This window comes from Sminthopsis crassicaudata, chromosome 5 (assembly GCF_048593235.1).
Source record: "Sminthopsis crassicaudata isolate SCR6 chromosome 5, ASM4859323v1, whole genome shotgun sequence".
Taxonomy (NCBI): Eukaryota; Metazoa; Chordata; class Mammalia; order Dasyuromorphia; family Dasyuridae; genus Sminthopsis; species Sminthopsis crassicaudata.
In genome coordinates this window covers 226,347,063-226,370,291 of record NC_133621.1, presented here as the reverse complement: position 1 = coordinate 226,370,291, position 23,229 = coordinate 226,347,063, and the positions used below count along the sequence as shown (strand labels likewise).

General features: G+C 35.2%; 1 protein-coding gene across 6 annotated transcripts in view; it reads right to left on the bottom strand.

The window, feature by feature from the left end:
- Positions 1 to 23,229, bottom strand: part of SYT14 (synaptotagmin 14) — a 258,761-nt gene that overhangs the window by 218,921 nt on the left and 16,611 nt on the right. For 2 of the 6 annotated variants that reach the window (XM_074270186.1, XM_074270187.1), the window contains exon 2: positions 20,239 to 20,286. In XM_074270186.1, the coding sequence (XP_074126287.1) occupies positions 20,239 to 20,286 (48 nt within the window). Of the gene's footprint in view, positions 1 to 19,534; positions 22,170 to 23,229 lie in introns of those variants that run through there. The other 4 variants (XM_074270190.1, XM_074270189.1, XM_074270188.1 and 1 more) reach the window with 4 other exon arrangements.

Below are 23,229 nucleotides of genomic sequence, written 5' to 3'. Positions count from 1 at the left end.
GTAAATCATTGACAGGGTTCACAAGTTTGGAGTGAAGGACCAGAGTTCCTTGAATCAAGAATACATCTTTTCTGAGAAGTCATGGAAGACGAAGAACTTCAAATATAACATTCATAGTCAGGTAATTAAGAAATACAACACAACATAATCTTTCTATCCTTATTCTGATTAAGAGATTTCCTGGATCTAGACCTTACTTTACAATTCCATTATCTCAGATCTTCATCACTCCCATCTTTTTCTTACCTAAAAGGTTGATGTCCCATCCCAATTTCACTTGCTTCTACCTATTATCCAAATAGGACTCTTTCTATAACTTCTCTTTAAGAAAATAAGGCCCTCCAGAAACTAGGCATGGACCTACATTTAACACCACATACTAAGATAAGATCAAAATGGGTCCAATATTTAGGCATAAAGAACGAAATCATAAATAAATTGGAGGAACAGGGGATGGTTTACCTCTCAGACTTGTGGAGGAGGAAGGAGTTTGTGTCCAAGGGAGAACTAGAGACCATTATTGATCACAAAATAGAAAATTTTGATTATACCAAATTAAAAAGTTTCTGCAAAAACAAAACTAATGCAAACAAGATTAGAAAGGAAGTAACAAATTGGGAAAACATTTTTACAGTTAAAGGTTCTGATAAAGGCCTCATCTCCAAAATATACAGAGAATTGACTTTAATTTATAAGAAATCAAGCCATTCTCCAATTGATAAATGGTCAAAGGATATGAACAGACAATTTTCAGATGATGAAATTGAAACTATTTGCACTCATATGAAAAAGTGTTCCAAATCACTATTGATCAGAGAAATGCAAATTAAGACAACTTTGAGATATCATTACACACCTGTCAGATTGGCTAAGATGACAGGAACAAATAATGATGAATGTTGGAGGGGATGTGGGGAAACTGGGACACTGATGCATTGTTGGTGGAGTTGTGAAAGAATCCAGCCATTCTGGAGAGCAATTTGGAACTATGCCCAAAAAGTTATCAAACTGTGCATACCCTTTGATCCAGCAGTGCTACTACTGGGCTTATATCCCAAAGAAATACTAAAGAGGGGAAAGGGACCTGTATGTGCCAAAATGTTTGTGGCAGCTCTTTTCATAGTGGCTAGAAACTGGAAAATGAATGGATGTCCATCAATTGGAGAATGGTTGGGTAAATTATGGTATATGAATGTTATGGAATATTATTGCTCTGTAAGAAATGACCAGCAGGATGAATACAGAGAGGTTTGGAGAGACTTACATGAACTGATGCTGAGTGAAATGAGCAGAACCAGAAGATCTCTATACACTTCAACAATGATATTGTATGAGGATGTATTCTGATGGAAGTGGATATCTTCAACATAGAGAAGAGCTAATCTAATTCCAATTGATCAATGATGGACAGAATCAGCTACATCCAGAAAAGGAACACTGGGAAATGAGTGTAAACTGTGAGCATTGTTTTTTTGTTTTTGTTTTTGTTTTTGTTTTTGTTTTGTTTTGTTTTTCTTCCCAGATTATTTTTACCTTGTGAATACAATCCTTCCTTTGCAACAACAACAACAACAAAATTCGGTTCTGCACATATATATTGTACCTAGGATATACTATAAGATATTTAATATGTATGGGAATGCCCGCCATCCAAGGGAGGGGGTGGAAGCAAGGAGGGGAAAAACTCGGAACAGAAGGGAGTACAAGGGATAATGTTGTAAAAAAAAAAAAATGACCTATGCATATGTACTGCCAAAGAAAATGTTATCATTATAAAAAATTAATTTAAAAAATGCTTAATAAAAAAAAAAAGAAAAGAAGGCCCTCTATTTGGCTCTTCAAGCAGTACACCTGAGTTAAGTTGAACTCTATTCCAAGACTGCTCTATGTCCATTCTCTAGCAATCACATTCTTTCTAGTCTTTCCATACAGTAGTATCTCACTAACTCTGTTTACCTTTATGTTTTCCAATGGGGGTTTTAGGATCACATTTATAGTTGTAAAAAGGACAGTAGAGATTATCAAAATAACTCTCTCATTTTATAGTTTGGGAAATCAAGTATCAGAAAGGTTAGATAATTTGTGCAAGATCACAGAAGTAGCAAAGACAAGATTCAAATGCACATATGTACTCTGATTCTAAATTAAGTGCTTTTTCCCATTGTCTTACAATGGTACCATATCTCCTTTTTTCAACTTTAGTATGGGTACTCAGATTTCCCTTATCCTCCAAATGCTCAGAATATCCCTACTTAATCTTTTCTTTTTTCTTCGACTCATCCTCTCTTTCTCATTATTTAACTATCTTTCCTTCTTTCTATACCTTAGGTTCAATTTTTCATCCTTTCTTCTACTTATTTCCAAATTCCTGAATATTTCAACCATTTATAAATGTATTTATTTGTAATGAATAAATATAAGATGGTTCCTTTCTACAGCCAAAAAGGATTGATACATCAGAAAATTCATATACAATATATGATCTTTTCTTTCATCTGATATCGTTACCATCCTAAGGTACCTCACACTTAGACTACTACAATAGGCCACTGGTGAGCCTCACTGCTTCAAAATTTCCTCCTATCTAATCAATCCTTTTTTAAGTTGCCAAAGTGATTTTCCTAAAAAACAAGTCTCTCCACTTTGAACATTTTCTCTGGCTGTCTCCCATGCCTGGAATCTCTCCTCCTCCTCTCTGCCTCCTAAATTCCCTGGTTTCCTTCAAGTCCCAACTAAAAATCCCATCTTCTACAAAAAGCTTTCCAAACTCTTTTTAAATCTGATGCCTTCTCTCTTTTAATTATTTCCTATTTATCCATTATATAGACAATTTGCACATATTTGTTTGCTCTCTATCTCCTCCATTGGACTGTGATCTGTTTATGGCAAAATTTCTTGCTTCTTTTTGTATTTCCAGCCCTTAGGACAGTACTTAGCACATTATAGGTGCTTAATAAATACCTATTAACTAAATTAATGAATTGGGCAGATATTATCTAAAAGTCCTTCAAAATATATATATAAATGAAAAACTCTTCATATCAAAATGGATATGTTACTAGATTGCTAGGTAGTATTTCAATACTTCCCCTACATTTTTTCCACCCTAAAAGGTCCATTAAGGGATAATGAGGTTGAATAAGGATTGAATAAATACCTTTCTGTATGTACTTTTCATCAACTTCATAAAGCATAGTTGTTTATAAAATCAATTCCATTCTCCTGGTATTATATGGAACTGTGCTCCTGCAAAGCTACCGTCCTCTAATGTGCTGTATAAAATGTTTATGTATAGTTAAAAAAAAAAAACTATGTAGCATGACCACAATCCAACAAAAGACTAAGATTAAAAATTAGACAGGAGCAGATGTAAGAGAAGGAGCAGCATCATAAAAACTTGGAAAAGAGAGACTATCCAGTGACAGTCTGAGATAGAAAGACTGGTCCATAAGGACTACCGCAAGATGTGGGGAGGCCAAAATAGACTGGCCAGCAGCTTGCCCATGTAAAGAAACATGCTTGTCTCACAGGACAGGCAAACGGCTGTCAGATATAGTCCCAATAAAAACAGCAGTTAGGTTTCACAGACCACTACTAATTGTCCTCTCATCAGTTAGAAACCTTAAAAACCTAAATATCTTTGGACAGGAAAGTCTAGTAACAGATAATCAGGCTAAACACTCATTTGCCTAAGCATTTAGGATATAATGATTATATATAACCAGATTGGAAACAGCAAGGTATGACATAATTGAGATGCATTAACAAATTCTACTGACCATTGGCTCCTATTAGGCACAGGAGAAGAAAAAAATGCAGAGCTTTGACTATAACATAATATAAAAACTGATCCTTCAGCACATACAGGACACAGGATAAAGTAGCCTTACACGGTTATACTCCAGGTAATTGTCCCACTAACCATCAGAGGGTAGAGCTTAAAAACTCCCTATAAATATTAATTTCAAGCCCAACAAATTTTACCTCCAATAACAAATTCCAATGAATAAAGTTCCAGATAGATCCCAAACAGGTATTTACCATGACCTTATATTGATACCAGTAAGGAATTTGTCCCAGTAAGTTCGCAACTCATCTTTCATATCTAAGGCAGTGTTATAAGTTGAATATTATACAAATCATTTTCCTTTAAAATACCTAATACATAGAAAAATTTCAAATTACATATTGCCCATAACAGAAACATGTTCAAAAGGACAAAGAAAAAACTATCATTCGGGGCAGCTAGGTGGTGCAGTGGATAGAGCACAAGCTCTGAAGTCGGGAGGACCTGAGTTCAAATCCAGTCTTAGATACTTAACACTTCCTAGCTGTGTGATCCTGGGCAAGTTACTTAACCCCAATTGCCTCAGGAAAAAAAAAAAGAAAGAAAGAAAGAAAAAATATTATTTTCAGAAGTCCTTTAAATGATGAGCATAAAATCAATACAATAAATTAAAACTTATACAGAATATCCTAATACCACATAAAAAAATCTGAAAGATTCTTTAGGACATCAATTAAACTTTTAAAGATAACTTTACCAAATTATAGATCACATTTATGACTATATCCCTTTTTTCCCAAAATAATTTTTATTATAGCTTTTTATTTACAGGATATATGCATGTGTAATTTTACAGCATTGACAACTGCCAAGCCTTTTGTTCTAATCTTTCTCCTCCTTCCCCCCCTCCAGATGGCAGGTTGACCAATACATGTTACATATGTTAAAGTATAAATTAAGTACAATATATGTATACATGTCCAAACAGTTGTTTTGCTGTACAAAAAGAATTGGACTTTGAAATAGTGTACAATTAGTCTGTGAAGGAAATAAAAAATGCAGGCGGACAAAAACAGGGGTATGTTCACAGTCATCTCCCAGAGTTCTTTCGCTGGGTGTAGCTGGTTCAGTTCATTACTGCTCTATTGGAATTCATTTGGTTCATCTCATTGTTGAAGAGGGCCACATCCATCAGAATTGGTTATCGGATAGTCTTGTTGTTGAAGTATGTAATGATCTTCTGGTTCTGCTCACTTCACTCAGCATCAGTTCCTGTAAATCTCTCCAGGCTTCTCTGAAATCATCCTGCTGATCACTTCTTACAGAACAACAATATTCCATAATATTCATATACCACAATTTATTCAGCCATTCTCCCACTGATGGGCATCCACTCAGTTTCCAGTTTCTGGCCACTTACAAAGAGGGCTGCCACAAACATTCTTGCACATACATGTCCCTTCCCTTTAAAATCTCTTTGGGATATAAGCCCAATAGTAGCACTGCTGGATCAAAGGGTATGCACAGTTTGATAACTTTTTGAGCATAGTTCCAATCATTCTCCAGAATGGCTGGATGTATTCACAATTCCACCAACAATGTATCAGTGTCCCTGTTTTCCCACATCCCCTCCAACATTCTGCATTATCTTTCCCTGTCATTCTTGCCAATCTGACTGGTGTGTAGTGATATCTCAGAGTTGTCTTAATTTACATTTCTCTGATTAATAATGACTTGGAGCATCTTTTCATAAGGCTAGAAATAGTTTCAATTTCTTCGTCTGAGAATTATGATTATATTTCTTAACCAAGGAAATCATTATGTATCCAAAAAAACCCAAAACCCAAAACAAAAACAAATGTAGGCTGTCTCTTTAAAATTACAGTTGCTATCAGCCAGCTGCAACTTGATAAAAAATGCTGGAACACACTTAGTGGGGGGGAAAAGAGGGGGAAAGATTCCTTCGTATTCCCACTCAAGCTTCCCCACACAGAAATCCTTCCATTAAAACCCTTCCTTTTTCTCTTCCAACTTAATTGTTCTTTTTCCCTCAGCTACATACTATAAACACGTTTTAACAACCCTTCTACTAGATGCTCCAATGCTAAAGTACCACAAGCAGTGGGGGGAGGAGGGAGAGGAAGGAAAGAAGAGGAGGAGTTGAATCTTTACCTTTGAAAACAAAAGATCCTCTCCCATTTCTCTTACACCCGACTCTTCTCTTTCCTTACTCCTAAAAACCTTCAAACCTACAGCTGCTCCTACAAGTCAATCTTTCATAAATCACCATAATTCTCCTTTCCTTTTCTCTTCAGAAGTTTTAAGATTCACAATACAGTAAATAGCTAAATAACTCTATAAAACCCACATGTCCAGCAAACATAACCCATAATGTTAACAATTTAACCCAATGTTTCAGAAGCAAATCAAATAGTTTTTTTTAAGTTTTTCTTCCTTCTGCCTGAATGTTTCAAGGTCACTAGCATAAACTTCTTTTTCCCATGCAGCATTAAGCGGATAAGGTTTTATTGCTGTTACTCCTCTCTATAAAACCTGCTTTTCAGGGAAAACTTCCCCACCAGTTTAAAATAATAAAGTTTTCTGTTCTTTTACTTACAAATTAGTATAACAGGTTAAAAAGTTTAAAATCACACACACAAAAATTTATACCAAGCATAGTTGCAACCAATTGCCAAATTTCTTGAAAAATATTCTTATGATTAAACAGAGCTCTTTAAATCAACACAACAGTCAGACATGTCACAGATACAGAACAAAAATCACACAGACATAGGGGCACAATTACAACATTAAACAAAACATTTAACATAATACAGACTAGGGGCTATTCAGAAACCTTAGAATAGCTCTGAGGGAAGTTGTTGCAGCTCAAGAGTCTTCCCTCCCAGAATCCAAACGGAGCTTTTTAGGCTTCTGAGCCTCACTTTGGTACATTCCTCTGTCTTCTGCCCAGAGAACCAGGTAGTGCCAAAAGGCACTCAGAACCAGATAGACACAAGTACACTTAAACACAAAGAGACAGTAGACAAACAATTCTGGAACACAACAGACAACCAAGCCAGCCATGGCACTCTGACAGTGTCCTGTGGAGGCCGGTAGGCCTTACTCATTGCTGCATCCAGCGCAATGACCTACAATCCTTGAGTACTCACCCAAGATTAAACCGCTTCCCAGAACGCTCAAAGCCAATTTATGTCTCCTTTCCTGGTCTTCAAGGATGGATGACCAAAGTCTGAGGCCGAGGAATATCTCTCGTTGGCCACCCTCTAGAGGATCATCCCCCTTGCCCTCCAGGGAAAGGGACTGGCTGTCAAAACAGAGCCAAAGGCTATCTCTCTGGGCAGTCTCCAAATGAAGTACCCAGGCGAGAGAAAAACAGGGCAGCCAAAATAATGAAAATTTGAGAGCGTTTATTGCTTGCTAGCAACTGCACCCCACCAAAACAGGGGGGTCAGCAAATGAGTGGTCCCAGGGCCACATATTTATTGGAAGAAGAGACATCAAAATTTTTCTTGATACATTTGTCATAATAAAGGAATTTCTATTTTAAACAGGAGACAAAAAAAAAGTTATCACTCTAAGGGGGTCATTCTCAGGCAGCAGCAAGCAGTATTTCTTTAAGTTTATCAGGTTGTCAGAGTCTCGGGTCTTTCAGAACAGCACATCTGTCCTGAATACCATCTGCAGTAGGGAGTGAAGAACTAGTAATAAACTTCTAACTACAAAGATTCAAGATTATATTTCTCAGAGTCCCATCCTGGGTGCTTTTCCACTTCAGTATCAAATGTTACTATGAATCAAGAAGTATAAAGATTGAGAAAAAAGTAATCAAGTCCTTCCTCTTATCTCATCCACATCTTTAATGAACTCCTTTCAGCTACTTCTGAAGGTCTCAATCCTCCTTCTTGGCAGATCTCTAACATCAGTATTCTCAGTACCTGGCTGATGGCAATGCCGAAGGCTTCTAGCACACTAACTCCCACATACTTGTCAACTATCAAAGTTCAGTCACATCTATCTTGTCCAAGGCCCAGGTTCTGACAAGCATCAATCAACTAGCATTTATTGTCTATGTGACAGGCAAAATGTTAAGCACTGGAGATGGAAATACAAAAGACAGTCCTTGTCCCCAAAATAACATACTCATTAATCCTTGAGCCATTACCACTGGATCATACATGTGATCCTTCTTCCTTCAATATTTTGTCCCATCAAATATTTAAAGATATAAATTCTATCTATATTGATGCTTCTTTTGTCCAAACTTACTTAAGATACACCTCTTAACATAAGCTATTCAAAAAACAACTTATAGTGTGATCACAGAAAAGTACTATGAGGATGTTACTTCTCATGATCCCTTCTTTCTTTTTTTTATTATTATAACTTTTTATTGACAGTACATATGCATGGGTAATTTTTTACATTATCCCTTGCACTCACTTCTCTTCCAACTTTTCCCTTCCCTCCCTCTACCTCCTCCCCTAGATGGCAGGCAGTCCCATACATGTTAAATATGTTATAGTGTATCCTAGATACAATATATGTGTGCAGAACCGAACAATTCTCTTGTTGCACAGGAAGAATTGGATTCAGAGGGTAAAAAATAACCTGGGAAGAAAAACAAAAATGCAAACAGTTCACACTCATTTCCCAGTGTTCCTTCTCTGGGTGTAGCTGATTCTGTCCATCACTGATAAACAAGAACTGAATTAGATCTTCTCTTTGTCAAAGATATCCACTTCCATCAAAATACATCCTCATACAATATTGTTGTTGAAGTATATAATGATCTCCTGGTTCTGCTCATTACACTCAGCATCAGCTCATGTGCGTCTCTCCAAGCCTCGCTGTATTCATCCTTCTGGTCATTTCTTACAGAACAATAATATTCCATAACATTCATATACCATAATTTACCAACCATTCTCCAACTGATGGGCATCCATTCATTTTCCAGTTTCTAACCACTACGAAAAGGGCTGCCACAAACATTCTTGCACATACAGGTCCCTTTCCCTTCTTTAGTATCTCTTTGGGATATAAGCCCAGTAGTAGCACTGCTGGATCAAAGGGTATGCACAGTTTGATAATTTTTTGAGCATAATTCCAAATTGCTCTCCAGAATAGTTAGATTCATTCACAACTCCAACAACAGTTTTCCCATATCCCCTCCAACATTCATCATTATTTTTGTCTGTCAGCCAATCTGACAGGTATTTCAGAGTTGTCTTAATTTGCAGTTCTCTGATCAATAGTGATTTGGAATACTCTTTCATATGGGTGGAAATAGTTTCAATTTCATCATCTGAAAATTGTCTTGATCCCTTCTTTCAATGCCAGGGATCTCCCCTTCCCCATCCTTCACCAGGATTGTGAATGTGCCTCCGAATCAAAGTTAATAATAAAAATGGGCCCTATTTTGTATAACTTGGATTATAAGAACTCCTCATTAGGGACCCTGCTACTATGTGGAAGTTAAGAAGCATGATAGCCACTAATAAAAATTGGTTCCTAGGTAATTAGAGTACTATCTAAAACTGGGAATTATGATTACCACCTTCATATCTATATATCAAGGAAGGGAAATAGTACTCTCCTTAGAGGAAGTGAAAAAAGATTTAGGTTACCCTGGGTCTTCTTCCCTCACAAAAATTACCACTATCTCTAACATTAGCTTTGGGATCACATGTATTTGTTTGGGACTAGTTGCATGTTAATAAACAATCTTAATAATCCTTCATTATTCACAATAATTACTTTTGAATGGTGAAATTTCAAGGGATGAGAAGTTATCTGAGGACAAGTTCATCACCCCCCCTCACAAAACATCCAATTATTCATACTCCCAAATCTTGACTTCTAGGGTAAATTAAAGAGTAATTACAAGAGCATCTCTCTCCAAAAATATTTTCACAGATGTCTTAACATGTTACTCCAACCTTCTAACTGACTTGAAAATTTTATTCTACTCTAAAAATAATGTGGCGAGCACCAGCCTTGAATTCAGGAGGACCCGAGTTCAAATCTAGTCTCAGACACTTAACACTTCCTAGCTGTGTGACCCTGGGCAAGTCACTTAATCCCAGCCTCAAAAAAAAAAAATGAATAAAGATAATGTGGCTTCATCTGTGTGGGAAACTCCTTCTACCAGGACCATAATTTCTATGTGGATCATTCTTAGGGAATAGCTTAAATCAGAAAAATGTTAATCAGTTTGTCTAAGGTCAAGCAACTAGCACCAAAGATGGAATCTGAAACTAGGTATTCTTGAATCCCAGCCCAAAATTGTATCCAATATGCCAAGCTATCTTTCTAAAATGGCAGTGTAAAAAAGTGAACCAAATGAGAAAGCAAATAGAAAATTAGGTGTCTCCTAAAGTCTTATCCAACACACCTAATTCCAATTCAGTTTATTAAAGATATTATAATCACATTAGTGATTATAAGCATATTTTTGGTCAGAGGCAACCTGGCCTAATAGACAGATGAGAAGCCTGAAAATCAGGAAGAACTTGGATTCAAGTCCTGCCTTTTATATATACTGTGTGACCTTGGGAAGTCACCCAACCTCTTAAATAAATATATCCCACAAAATAATGTGTGTGGAAGGGCAGAGAAATGCATAAAGAACAGAAGGCTCCAAAGATTTAAAATTATTTCTTTAGATCATAAGTTTCTCCAGTGCAAGAAATACTGAGCTTTCAATTTTACAATAAATGTTGAGAGACAAAGATATCAATGACAAACAGAGAAAAAGAGACAAAATTCCTCTGCAGTATTATATTCTGCAGTCTTTTTTTTTCCAGTTCTCACGATCTAACTAAGCAGGTCACAATAAGAAATGGTGCTTTTAAAGTTGGCCTTCTGCCTACCAGTGCTGCATCCAGCATTGGCTAAGTTTCCTACAATATGTTTCTGTGTTTCCCATGAAGCAGTGGTAAGAAGGTAGAGGCAATAGCTATAATGTCTGAACAGCAGCAAAAGATAATTTAATAGGTTCTTTGCCTTGGCATAATGGAATCCACAACACTTCCCACAAACAGAATAAGCAGGAAAACAATATAACAAAAGAACCAAGCTGCCAGGATGTCCCTCCCCTCTCATTTATAAATTCTTTTATTCACTGTTGGTCAAGGAAATGTCAAAAAGAGCTAGAGAGATACTTGGTTCTCTTCTAGTTTCCAAAGACAATAGGTATGGCCAGTATCTAACAATTATGTCATCCCAAAGTAAAACTATGAAATATCATCTAATTGTTCATCACTCCCCTTCACAAAACATCCAATTACTACTCTAGGACCTATTTCTCATTGTCTCAAGCTGTTCTTGTCTCCATGTAACTCATCTGTCCTTACTATCACCACCACACTAAATTGCCTACTGTATTTTTTTTCTCTTCAAATCCATTTAGGCTCTTTGTCTTTGATAATATCATTTAGTTAATTTGGTGAACATCTGATATTGTATTCCTATAAGAATATTAAAAAGACTCCAAACAACCTTCCTTCTCATCCCAGCTAAAAATATATTTTTAAATGACCTTTGAGATAGTGTCTCTTTGTCAAATTCTCTAGTGGTGAAGAGTTAGGAGCTAGAGAGCAACGGCAAACTGGCAAATGAAATCTAAAGACATACTAAAGGACTTTTCAAATTATATCATATGCTCATCTGTCTACTCCATTTCTCCATATAGCACTGATCTTGACAATGAGAATCTTGAAGTTTTGAATTAAGCTGGTATTTCTAGTACCTGGGGCAAACTGAAGTAAATAGTTGGGTGGGGAGAGATGCTAGGATGTCTCAGGGCCAGAATCCACCAGACTATAGATCTCATGATTAATCCTAGACATCCTACATGGGAAAGGTCTCCAAGACAGATGCAAGCAGTCTGTATCAAGAAAGTATTATCCTATTAATTGAGGAAGAGGATGGACTGAGAGAAATTTTCTATCAAATAAGATACAGAAATCACTGTTATCTCTATCCCACGACTATTGTGCTTAGAGTTAAAGGATATCTTTATGATAAATTGGTTCTGATTGCCCAGATTTTATGTTGTTACTTAGTGCCTTTCCATATTATAAAATTCAAGAGTTAAAGCTGAAAAGGACCATAGTCCAACCTCTTAGTTTTTATAAATGAGGAAACTGAGACTTACAGGTTTTAAGTAAATGAGCAAGGATTTGAAGCCCTTTGATTTAAAAATTCAATGACTATTTCTACTACAATGCTGTCTCTAATTACTTTTGCATTATATTTCATTCTGTCTTCTCCTTGATGGTAATCATAATATTATTATACATAATTTTATGTGCAATTTGAAACTGCTGTTTTCATAACTTAATTAGTAGCTTATATTCCTGTGGGCCTTTAAAATTTCAAAAGTATTTTACTCACACCTCTTCTTGAGACAGATGAGGGAAGAAAGATTCAATTCGATGTCAATTTAACCAAAAATCTATTCAAGTTCTTTTTGGGCAAACACTTTCAACATTTTGTTATAGTTGAAAGAATTAAACCATACTATATATATATAAATATATATATATATATATATATATATATATATACAATGTTACACTTCAATGGATAAATAATCCACTTTTTCTGACCATAAATTTCTTTGATGGGTATATCCCAAACAGTCAGATCTTCTCCTTCTCCTCTATCTCACTTAGCTAGGCATTCTAAAAAGAAAGATGACAAATAGGATTGAATTACATACATGAGAAACAGCTAATGCATTGTGAAGAATAGCAAGGAAGCCCGTTAGGTTAGAAGACAGAATATATGAAAGAAAGTAATGTCTAACAAGCTTGGGAAAGATGAGCGAGGGGCAAATTGTAAAAATTTTTAAATGCCAATGTAATTTGCATTTTACCCTAAAGACATTGGGAAATCACTGGACCTTTTTAAACAGGGGAGCATCATATAATGAGATCTGTGCTTTAGGAAAATTTCTTTGGCAGATGAATGGTGGATGAATTGAAGAGAGAAGAGACTTGAGAATTGGAGACTAACTAAGAGATTATTGAAATAGTCCAGTTGAGAGAAGTGATGAGGGCCTAAAATAGGATACTGACCATATAAGTAGAAGAAAAGAATTGCAAGAGATGTTGTTGAAATAGAAATAACAAGAAGTGGCTCATTGGGACAGATTAGGAAAGAGAGGATTGAAATCAATGACATACAATAACTTGGTGCTTGATAAAGGTGAAAATATAAATATTATCTAGGGAAAAACTACTTATATCATTTTTTGAAATTGCTGAGAAAATTGGAAACAGCTACCCAGAAATTAAGCTAATACACTCTACCTAAAATTCTAAATGGATACCCAATAAGAACTGACATCTGACTGACAATGTGGATTGAAGAAGAGTGAGGAATTGAGGATATCTCTAAAGCTGAAAATTGAGGCGACTATAAGAATGGTGATACCTCCATAGAAATAGGAATGTTTAGAAGAGAGAGAGAGTAGGGAAAAGGTAGAAAATGATGAGTTCTATTTTAAACAAGTTCAATTTGAGATGCCAAAGGAATATCCTTTTTGAAATATCTATTGGCAACCAGTGACACAAGAATAGAACACTGCACAGAGGATAGGGTTGGACAGCTAAGAGTTATCTGCAAAGAGATAACTAAACCCACAGAAGAAGATGAGATCACCAAGACAGTATAGACAGAGAAGGGGAGAGGCCCCAGTCTAGAGCTTTGGAGGAAATTCAGTTAGGAAAGAAGCAGACATGAATGCTGAGTAAAGGATCCCGAGATGGAGCAGTCAGACAAATAGGGGAAAAGCAAGGGAATAATCAGGAGAAGAGGGTTGTCAGTGATGTTAAATACAACAGAGGTCAACAAAATGAGGAAAAGGTATCAAATCTGGCAACTGATTTCACTGGTACCTTTGGCAAAGGCCATTTCAGTTTAGTGATAAGGTTGGAAGTCAGACTGCAAAGGACTATGAGGTGGTTGAGAAGAAAGGAAATAGACTCAAGAAGAGCACCCAGTTTTTTCTAGGATTTGGTTCTGAAAGGGAGAAGAGGTATTAGATGACTGTTTGAAGAGAAAGAAGGCAAGTGAAGTTGCTTTTTTTGTGGATGAGGGATAGAGCAGAGTATTTAGAAAAAGGGGTAGCAGGGAAAAAACATATAGGAAGAGATTGAAGATTAGGCTTTTTTCATCCTATGTGATTCTTGTCCAAGTATTCCCACAATCTTCTTCATTTGATCTATACAACATGCCGATATCTTTCTCTAGTTCCTTTTTATAGTTCATAGATATCAGTATAGAATTCAAAGAAGTCTACTTATTGCTCTCATTTTTGCTGCATGAATGGTCCATCTCTTTTTCTAACCATATATTTCCTTGATGATATCCCTTATGTCACTTCTTATATATCATTATTAGAAATATATAATAATCAATTTACATCTACCATTCATCTCTTAATGTTAGTGATTTTTTATGTCTCTTCTTCCAGATTATCCTTCACTTCCAATTATTTCATTCCCAATTAGTTACCTTCTCTATTGTTTTTTAGTAAGACTTGTCTCCATGGATCCAAGTTTTCTAATATGCCAATTATTAAGGTTGTATATAGGTCATAAATTCTACTCTAGTATTCTTATTTCTCTTTTAAACCATTAAGGAAAAGTATGTTGTGGTTCCGTGCTCTCTCCAAAATCCACAGTCTTCCACTTCATGAGGTATTGAATTATTTTCCTCTGTTTTGCAGTACTTATTCATAGATGTCTAAATTATTTTATTAGATCTGGAATTCTATTTCCTTCTGCTGTTTATGTCTTCCCTTTTGATTTAGCTGTTTATGCTTAAGGTCTTTGAGTTTTCTTCTTCATGAGATCTTTGGTAATTTCAGTCTTTTTTCTTTATTTTCCCTTACTGCTTTTCTGATTTCTTCTCCTCTGGTTTTCCTAAAAATTGGATTTTAGGGCATTATGGTTTTCTCCCACACTGAACAATTCACAGTACATTAGCCTCAATCTGTATTCTAAATGACTCCTAGAGAAATAGACCTGGCTACCTAGCTCAAAACTGGGCTCTTTTCTCAGGCTTTTCCACCTCTTAGTAAAGTATCAAAAAGCCCTATACAACTACATCCTGTCCTAGTTTTCTCTCTTCCTCTGTTCTTCTAGCCCAGAAGCCTGAGCAATTTATATGGTCATGGTGTTTAGATCACCAAGGGGGGAAAGGGATAGGGAGACAGGAAAATTTGGGGATGTGGATATGAGTTCTATTCTAAGCCCATGGGTCAACTTGTACAGCCCTGCTGCTGCTGGATGCATGGCAGATGGCAAGGAAAAAATGTTAAGTGAATACTTTTAGGGGTTAGAGAATATCGGCCTTTTCTGCTATTAGCAGTTCACCAAGTTCACCCAGTTTTGGTTCCTGGTATCCTAACCTGTCAAGACAGCAGAAAATACTTTATCTTTAGCACACAGTTCCTATTTTAAGAGGTCTGAAGTTTCATGAGAATTGGAGACAAGTGTCTAGTCTTCTTTCTTACTGGTCACAAATACCAGAATTTCACCGTTCATCTCTTTGTTGCCCTCTGATTCACCGGCCACTTCAGACTGTTCAAAAATGTTGGCAGAATACCATCACACAAAATCATTAAGGGAACATTTAAGTATTTCAATGGTTGTTTTAGGAAATGCACTGTAAATAATTAAAAACACTGGACAATTTCCCATATATAGTCTGGTCTGCTTATTCTATTCAATATTAGGATCACATGTTCAAAAATATTTATAGCAGCTCTTTTCAAAAAAGCACAAAACTGAAAATTAAGGGGATTTCTACCTATAAGGAATGACTAAAAAAACCTGTAGTATACTAATGTAATATAATATTATTGTACCATAAAAAATGAAAGAAAGAATAGTGTCAGAAAAAAAACTGGGAAGACATCTTTGTGTACAGTAAAGTGAGAATTTACATAAGAAAAATATAACAGGAAAAAAACAACTTTGAGAGGCTTCACAATTCCATTCAACATAACTATAAGTCACAAATTCAAAGGACTAAACTGAATCTTGCTATTCACTCTTTGCCAGAGAGATTGTGGACTTAATATGACACATGCATATCTATTTGGAGACCAATCTGGAAATCTGTTTGGATCGACTCTGTGAATGTAGTTGTTTTTGTTATTGTTGTTCTGTGGCAAGGGTGAGTAATGTCTAGTCTGCTGGTCATAGAGAAATGATTTGTTCTGGCCCTGTCAAGGCAGCTGCAGGGAACAACAACCTCCCATTGTTTGAGTTCTTTAAGTTGATCATTTTGTATGGCCCAAAAATGATGTTATAAATATCCAAATGGCCCTGACAGGAAAAAAAAAGTTCCCTACCCCTCTTCTATGAGGAAGAGATAGTGAGAGGAGAAAATAAAAGCTTGTAAAAATAAATGGATAAATGAGCAATTTTTAAAAAGAAAACACTAGGGTCAGTTTACTTTCCATTTGAAATGCTTGTCCTAGATAACATGTATTTATAGCTTTAACTCAGGAGATTGGCCATATAGTTACATGTAATAATTTGAACAACAGGTATTTTTTGAATTGCATTTTCCTGGTGGTTTTTTGGGTCAATCTTTCTTTCTGAAGCTTGATATAATCAGTAAATCAGATGTGATCTGCAAAGAGTAAAACCTAAAGGACATCTTCTCTATACAGAATTCCTTTGTGATATGGACTCTAAGCAGAAAATTCTTTAAAGCAACTTTTGCTTTATTGATTCAAATATGTGTTAGGTTTTTGGTAATCAAGGAAATAAATAAGAACATGTATTCCCTGTATGTCAGTTAACGGTAAGAGTTTTAAGATGTGGTCTACTATAAAACTGTTATTATTTATAAAGCAATCTAGAATTCTATAACTCCCTGACTGGCAAAATAAATGAATAAGCTAAACAATGTAGAAGGGACTTCTTTTTGAAATACGAGTTAGACCAGAGGTGCCTGGCCCTTTGATACCCTGAACCAGATAAAAATGTCACTAGAAAATGTTTAACAAAAATAAATAAATAAATAAAAATACAACAAATATTGATTTGTGATTTTCTTAAAGTCAATATACAGCTGGAAGATCACTTTCTATATGAGTTTAACACCGTGGGGATGGACTATGATGGACCTCCAGGGTGGCCTTTTAGATCTTTGACTCTGTACAGAGACAGTGTGACAGATAGAATGCTAGATTTGAAATCAGAGACACCTGTATTTAAATCTGGATGCATAAACAGTAATCTTGGACAAGTCACTTAATTTTTGACTGTCTCATTTCCTCATTTATAGAATGGAATAACAACAACACCTACAAATACTTGTAAAGCACTCTGCAAACTGAAATGCTAAATAAATGGTATTATTATAGGTATTATTATATCAACATTTTGGTTTATGGTCTTTGTGAGTTGCTGTGGCTAAAAAATGTGATTATGTTAAAGCAATGTTAATAATGCTTTCTGAATGTATTTAGACTAGAACAAGCAAATGCTTGTTATATTTAAGCATCTACTATATGTTGGGCACTGTGCTAAGTGTTCCATAAACAGAATCATAACATCATAGCTCATTTAGCTTAACCTCCCACCTCCTGTAGGGATTCTTTCTACAATACTCTTAAAGATGGCTAATTAGCTTTTGAATGATTTTTGTTATAGGAAATAATGTGTAAAAAGCAACCCCACTTTTAAAAAAAAATATAGAAATTCACAGGATAAACCTTATAAAATTTAATAATAATAAAAAATTAATTTAATAAAACTATAATGATGAAAAAGTTTTCACTTTACAAAGAATTCATCACAATTTTCCTATCAATATGCAATTCAAATATATACAATTACACACATCTTGTCAGGAATACAACTATGTAAATATATTTAAAATCATAATTGTTAAAGATAGTACACATGAAAAAATGTAAAGTAAAAAAAATGTATTAAACACAAAAAGAATGCAAAAGAGGGATATTGGCAAACTGTGAAGAGTACTGTAACTTCATTCTTTTTCTAAAATGTATAAGTATAGTAAAACAACAATACATATTGGCCGAAGTTTAGGAAATGTTACTAGTTTTCTATTTACCATTGAACACAGCTGATTCTTTTATTACCATCCCACAGGATAAAACTACACATCCTCTAAAAGTAGGACAGCAGAAATCTATCCTTGCACTAGGATCACAGAATTGCCTATTCAGAGCCAAAAAGCAGATTAAGGGTTCCTGTATCATAAATGTAGAGATAGGAAAATATCTAATGCAAGCCTTTGACTTTTCAGATGAGGAACTTGATGCCCAGAGAAATAATTTGCCCAGAATGACTTGGGTAAAAAGTAGCAGAGCCCGGATTTTCACCCAGGTACCTTGACTCCAAATTCAGTTCTCCTTTTTACCATATCATTCTACAACAGAGATACCAAAGAGCTTCCACTCTAAAGTCCTGGAATCAGTCCTTTCCATCAAATTTGTCTCTTGATGATGCAAATGATAAGATCTAGAAAGAAACATAAGTGCTTGTAGGCTGAAGACCCCTCCTAAGCATGAGGGGATTCTTAGATTTGCCGCCTACTACATTTGGAATACTCACTACCAAATACTTTGCCATGATATGCCTAAAATAGGAATGAATTTCTCTATATTTCTCATATTGTTAAAACTAGAACCTAGACCATTATGATTAACATTAACACAAAGAAAACAAAGTAATTACAGATATCATTTTGTCCAAATAAATTATGCTTTTGATTATAAATATAATTCATCTGATAAACTGGAATCATTTTCTAAGTATTTTAAAAAATTAATTAAAAGCAAAATATACAGAACTGCATAAAACCATTGTCAGCCTAAGTGTCATAATAACAATCCCTGCTCAAAAAGCACCAGTGCTCCCTGATGTCTTTAGGATAAAATGCAAACTCTTCTGTTTGGCATTTAAAGCTCTGAACAATTTGGTTTCAGCTTATCTTTTCCAAGTTACCTAAGTAATCTCTTTTACATACTCTGTGATCCAGATCGAGACTGATCTTCTTGCTGTTTTTCACAAACACCACTTATACCCCACATCTTATATCCATGCCTTCACATAAACTATCCTCCATGCCTGAAAAGATCTCTTTTCTCATTACCTCTTAATGTCCCTTGATTCCTTCCAGACTCAGATTCAGTATTCCTATATGAGATCTTTCCTGACAGATTTTGCATATATTTTATACTGACTTGCATGTGTAGAATGTGAGCTACTAGAGATGTCAAGGTGTTTGGAGTGGGCTGGGAGGGAATATGCAGACTGAGTCTTTGTATCCACTGTACTGAGCATTAAGTAGTCACTTAAATGCTAATATGTTGTGTACCTTAGTTGTGCTTATAAGTCTTATTTTCAGGCACCAAGAAAAAATTAGATTTAATTATTTGTTCGTTCATTGAACGAATTCACAAAATGCTAGTAAAGTATACCCACTATAGTGGGTATCTGCTAAAAGGATAAACAGTATGTCTAGAAATAAGCAAGAAAAGTAAAGAATACATAAGAGTGATTTTTGTACCTGTTTCCCTTGAAGTATATTTTGGGAGATTCCCCAGTCCATTCTTTTTCACCCACCCCACATGAGAATATTTGGAAATGAGAGACTCATTCAGCTTTTCCTCCTATTTCAAATGTACCTTATTCCTTGCCTACTATCTAACAAGTGGTTTACCTGTCCTGGGGTCACCTTGATAAGCCACCCAGCTGACAGGAAGTATGCATAGCCAGTTGTTGATGTTCAAAGGATGTTGTGGTCTTTGGATATGTTCCCAATTTGAATTTTAATGAACACCTCAGATTTCTGGTGGGAAAGAGTAATAGAACAGAAGAGGCAAGTTGATGTAGTAGAAAATAACTCTGAACTTGGAGTCAGATGACTGGCTTTGAGTCCTGGTTTCTGTCATTTATAATTGTATGAATTTAGGTAAGTCAGCATCGGTTTTCATTTTCTCAACTACAAAAATGGATCTTAATAACAATTGGCCTGCTTATATCACATGGTATTTATGTGTATTTACTATAAGTTCAGATGCTTCCAAAAAAAGATAAGGTAGGACCCAAAATAGGACAGATATGGTGAATAGTACTAAATCAAGGGAAAGTAAATAAACACTTCAGTCCAGATATTAGAAAGGAATTGAAATCAAACCCTACATTCTTTGTCTCTTTACCAAACCAGACTATTAGAAACATGTTCCATAAGCATAAGCAAAATCATTGAAATGATACTTTAATATATAATTAATTTTATATTTTAAAAAATATCATTATAAAAATATAGATTGTTATGTCTCCAAATAATTTATTACCTTGCTATAAAGTATAACACAAAACAAAATATTTATTATTTAAGCATTACCACTGTTCTTTGCTTACCTTTTCTAATACAAATAAGCTCATGTACTCCACAGGTCCGTTCTCCACCTGTTCAAAAAGTATCAGAAAAGATGGGAAATATTGTCATCTTAGTTTGACTGTCACACACTAAAGTTTAAACGTTTAAGTTTAAAAGAGAGAAGATAATTTTAAAATGTACCCTTGACTTTTTCTTTAAACCATATTAACCAAATGTATTAATTAGATATCCATAATTTACAGGGATAGACAAAAAATTAAGACTATTCAAATGTATACAGTACACAAAAAGGAAGGAAACAGGAGAAGAATCACCCGAGGTGGTGTATATAGGAGACCAGACAGAGTCATTGTTAGGAAATTAAATTAGCTGGTATCTTATCTTTCCAGGTGATCTTCAGAATCTTCCTAAGACAATTCAAATGGAAGCGATTCAGTTTTCTGGCATGGGGCTGGTCCATTGTCCAGGTTTCACAAGCATACAACAATGAGGTCAACACAATTGCTCTGTAGACCTACAGTTTGGGTGGCAGTCTAATATCTTTCCTCTCCACACTTTCCTTCAAAACCTCTCAAATACTGAGCTAGCTCTGGAAATGCATGGGTCAATCTCATTATTAATGTGGATATCTCTGGAAAGTATACTGCCAAGGTAAGTGAACTTATATCCACATCAATCAGAACTTCACCATTCATTTGATAACATGGCTGAAAACGTCATGATAAAAAGCATAGGAACAAGCACAGTCTTGTTTCATTCCTTTTGTGACTGGGAAAGCTCAAGACCATTGTTCACTGTCTGGAACCTGGGTAAGCATGCCATCATGAAACTGATGAACTTCTCTAGGCAACCAAATTTTAATTTTCCATAAGCCCTCATGACTGACAGTATCAAAGGCCTTGGTCAGATCTATAAATGTTGTATACAGACTTCTGTTCTGCTCCTGGAATTTTTCCTGGAGTTGTGGGACAGTAAACAACATATTGACTGTCCCCCAGCCCCTTCTGAATCTACACTGGCTCTTAGGTAGATGACCTTTTTCTAGGTGTAGGACCAGCCTACCTAGGAGGATTCTGAAAAGAATTTTGCTAGCGATGACTAAGAGAGACAACCCCCTGTAATTGTCACAGGACAATCTATTATTCCCTTTACTTTTATAAAGATGGACAATGGAGATATCCTTGAACTCCCCAAGCCCTCCAACTCTACTATAAAGAGCACAACTCCATTGGGCTGGCCACATTGTTCAAACACCAAATATTTGCTTGTCAAAAAAAATTATTTTATGGATATTTCATACAGGGGAAGAACTCACAGGATTGTCAGAAAAAGTGATATAAGAACACTCTCAAGGCATCTCTTAAGAACTCTAGAATAGATTATATGATTTGGCAGACATTAGCACAGGACCATCCAGCATGGCATGCCCTCAGCAGAGAAGGTGCTGTGCTCCATGAACAAAGCAGAATTGAATTAGTCCAAAGGAAATGTGAAATACTCAAAATTAGAGAAGCTATCCCCAAATGTTCACATGTACTATTTGTGTCTGACCTGTGGCAGAGAATTCCGAGTATTTATTGGTCTGATCAGCCACAGTCAGATACACTATAACTCATTTCTAACATAGTGATGTCATTTTGGTCCTTTTCAAAAACAAAGGGCAACCACCAAATTAGCTGGAAAAATCTGAGCCTTCTATGTTGAGTATCAAAACAGAATTAATCTCCATGATGATATTTTAGATGAGAGACTGTTTACTGACTGTTTTCATAAATACAAACTAATCAAAGTTTTTAAGTATTCTGTATGTGCATGGTATCTTATAATCCTGCTGAGAATTATTTCACATTTTACCATTATATATTTTTTGCTTAAAAAACAAGTGGTACATTAATCACATTATTGCAACAAAGAGAAATAGTTACAAGAACAATATGAAAGGATAATCACAATATGTAAGTTACTATGATAAACAATCTAAAAATTTTAAAGATATTTCTAGCACTAAAGTAGATTTAGTCTACATACTAACTAAACTATGAACCATACCAGCATTTAAACTATAGAATTTAATGTAAATTAAATACTTTGTAAATATCTCGCACATCATAAAATGCCCTATATCTGGGATTTAAAAGGTACTGAATTCAAATCCTATGTTTCCTTTTTTCCTGTAATTTTGGGCAAGTAAGTCACTACAGTCACTTAACCTCTCTGGGTGTAACTTTCCTCATCCATAAAATGTAGAATGGAAAGGGATTGGATTAGATGACATTTAAAATCTGTTTCATATCTAAATCTATGATACTAAAATGAAAACCTAACTAGTGCCTATGTGTTTAGTTACACAAGGACTAGACTTAATCTTACCTTAAGTCATTTATATTTTTTAAGTTAGCTGAGCAAATGGTTAAATAATTAGAAAGGAAATGTTTATTATTTATTTTTAAAACCTATATTTAGGCACAGTATAAACATATATCATGTACAAATTTAAAATAAAACATTTATTAAGCATTTGCTATACATAGAATATTATGTTCAGCACTGCAACAAAGTGTTTGGTGTTTTTTTTTTAAGTCCCTGATAAATGCATTGTTTGTGGAGTTGTGAACTGATCCAGCCACTCTGAAAAGCAATTTGGAATTATGTCCCAAAGACTATCAAACTCTGGTTACCCTTTGATCTAGCAGTATCACTAGTGGATCTGTATCCCAAAGAAATCAAATTAGAGAAAAAAGGGCCCACATGAACTTTGTCACAATTCTTTCTGTAGTGGCAAGGAATTCGAAACTGAGTGGATGCCCATCAATTGAAAAATGGATGAAAAAGTTATGTATATAAATGTAATGGAATATTATTGTTCTATAAGAAATAATAAGCAAGCTGATTTCAGGAAAGCCTGGAAAGACATATTAAATGATATTATGTGAAGTGAGAACCAAAGAGAAAATTGTATACAGTAACAGCAAGATTATGTGATGATTAACTATGATAGACTTAGCTCCTCT